This window comes from Penaeus chinensis, chromosome 24 (assembly GCF_019202785.1).
Source record: "Penaeus chinensis breed Huanghai No. 1 chromosome 24, ASM1920278v2, whole genome shotgun sequence".
In the NCBI taxonomy this organism is placed as follows: Eukaryota; Metazoa; Arthropoda; class Malacostraca; order Decapoda; family Penaeidae; genus Penaeus; species Penaeus chinensis.
The window spans coordinates 28,360,461-28,362,960 of NC_061842.1; the positions used below are offsets into that span (position 1 = coordinate 28,360,461).

Below are 2,500 nucleotides of genomic sequence, written 5' to 3' on the forward strand. Positions count from 1 at the left end.
TGTATCTGTCCATGTGCGTGCGTGTGTGTGTGTCTGTATCTGTCCATGTGCGTGCGTCTGTGTGTGTCTGTATCTGTCCATGTGCGTGCGTGTGTGTGTGTCTGTATCTGTCCATGTGCGTGCGTCTGTGTGTGTCTGTATCTGTCCATGTGCGTGCGTGTGTGTGTGTCTGTATCTGTCCATGTGCGTGCGTGTGTGTGTGTCTGTATCTGTCCATGTGCGTGCGTGTGTGTGTGTCTGTATCTGTCCATGTGCGTGCGTGTGTGTGTGTCTGTATCTGTCCATGTGCGTGCGTGTGTGTGTGTCTGTATCTGTCCATGTGCGTGCGTGTGTGTGTGTCTGTATCTGTCCATGTGCGTGCGTCTGTGTGTGTCTGTATCTGTCCATGTGCGTGCGTGTGTGTGTGTCTGTATCTGTCCATGTGCGTGCGTGTGTGTGTGTCTGTATCTGTCCATGTGCGTGCGTCTGTGTGTGTCTGTATCTGTCCATGTGCGTGCGTGTGTGTGTGTCTGTATCTGTCCATGTGCGTGCGTGTGTGTGTGTCTGTATCTGTCCATGTGCGTGCGTCTGTGTGTGTCTGTATCTGTCCATGTGCGTGCGTGTGTGTGTGTCTGTATCTGTCCATGTGCGTGCGTGTGTGTGTGTGTGTGTCTCTGTGTGTGTGTGTGCGTGAACGTGTGTCTGTATCTGTGCGTGTATGTACGTGTATGTGTGTACGTGTGTGAGTATGTGTATGTATGTATGTTTCCGTGTGTATGCGTGTGTGTGTGTGTGTGTGTTTGTTTATGGTTGTGTGTGGGTGGATATGTACATATATATTTTTGCATGTATGTTTGTTTGTAATCATGAATGTATGTATGCACGCATGTATGTTTGAATATATGTATATTTGCATGTATGTGTTTGCGCGCGTATATTTAAAAGGACTTTCTAACGTAATGAGATGATAGCTCGCTAATGTTTATAAAGATTGCTTTAAAAAAAAAAAAAAAGTTTCCACATTCACGATCATCCCGGTTACAGGTTTTTCAGGTTCACGCCTTCTGGCTTATATTATGGTGCTTCGTTTTACTCATTCTTATATATCAATCTATCTATCTATCTATATATATATTTTCATTAATTTATCTATCTATATTTCTATCTGCCTGTCTATCTTTCTACGTATCTATCTATCTCTATCTATATCTTACTATCTATCTCTTTATATCTATTTATATCTATCTGTCTGCCTATCTATATATCTATCTACCTACCTATATATATGTATATATATACACATATATATATATATATATATATATATATATATATATATATACACATATATATATATATATATATATATATAAATTAATATCAATAAAACAATTGTTAATTCTAACAGTTCAAAATGCATTCAATTCTAAATGTTCTTAAATACATAAATTAAAAAAAAAAAAACTGTAATTAACATTTATAAAGTCAAACAGCCAACGTCATATTGAAGAATTGATTAGTCACAAGTCCTTTATGTTTAAGGACGACGTTTATCTCCAGCACTAACCGAAAAAAAAAAAAAAAAATCTTTATAATGACGCAACTTTCACATGGTATGAAATTTGCAAGTAATGTCATAATTTCCTTTTGCCTCTCCTCTCACTGGCAGAGACATGGCTAGCATGACAATCGCTTCAAATGCTGTAGACCACAAGCTGCACTTGATTAGCTAAACAGGCAGTGTTCCTTTCCCTTTCACTGAACCACCCAATTCACATCCGACACGCAGCACGAGTTAGCACGTCCATAAGCATAGGCAATGTTCCTAATGCACAATGCTTTCTCCCTTGTCCAGAACGGGTTGGATGCGTCTAGGTCACTGTCGGGCATTTGTTTTCAAAGTTTTCCTGTCGTTTCTGTATCCCGGCGTATAAAGGTAAACATTAGTGACGTGGTGTTTTTGTATCACATTTTCGTTACCGTGACCGACTAACGGTGACATGGCATTATTTGTATCAGCATGACCAATGACACCAACGGGATTGTCGCAACGGAGACTTGGGACTCACCAGGAGCTTCATGTTGAGAGATGATACCGGTTCTCGTCGACGCAGCCTTATATACCCGGATTATCACAGAGTCATGCCTTCCCCGTCCGCCCACCGACCTCCCCCCTCCTCCCTCCTTTGTACCCCGCCCTAAGAGGGAACGCCCATTCCTCCTTTCTTTCTCTCCTTTTTTTTTTCTTTTTTTTTTATTTCCTTGAAACTGATATTGAAAGTTAGTAACAAAAGATGTGAACTTGTGTAACTTACCAATAAAAACTGAAACTCATGTTACATAAAAAACACCAAACAAAAGCAAAAAACAAAAAAAAAAACAAAAAAAAAAACCAGAGAGATGGAGAGACAGATCGACAAATATGTAAATATGTCTGTTGCACGTGATTCATATTATGCCTGTGTTTATGGTTCTATGATTCTTACTCTGTATATAAAAATCTCTATACGAGTATATGAGT

At 39.6% G+C, this 2,500-nt stretch overlaps 1 protein-coding gene across 1 annotated transcript in view; it reads right to left on the minus strand.

Moving 5' to 3' along the window:
- LOC125038057 (glycine-rich cell wall structural protein-like) overlaps positions 1-2,060 on the minus strand; it is a 3,774-nt gene extending 1,714 nt beyond the window's left edge. The window contains exon 1 of the mRNA XM_047631292.1: positions 2,049-2,060. Within this exon, the coding sequence (XP_047487248.1) occupies positions 2,049-2,060 (12 nt within the window). The remainder of the gene's footprint in view (positions 1-2,048) is intronic.
- Between the last annotated feature and the right edge of the window lie 440 nt (positions 2,061-2,500).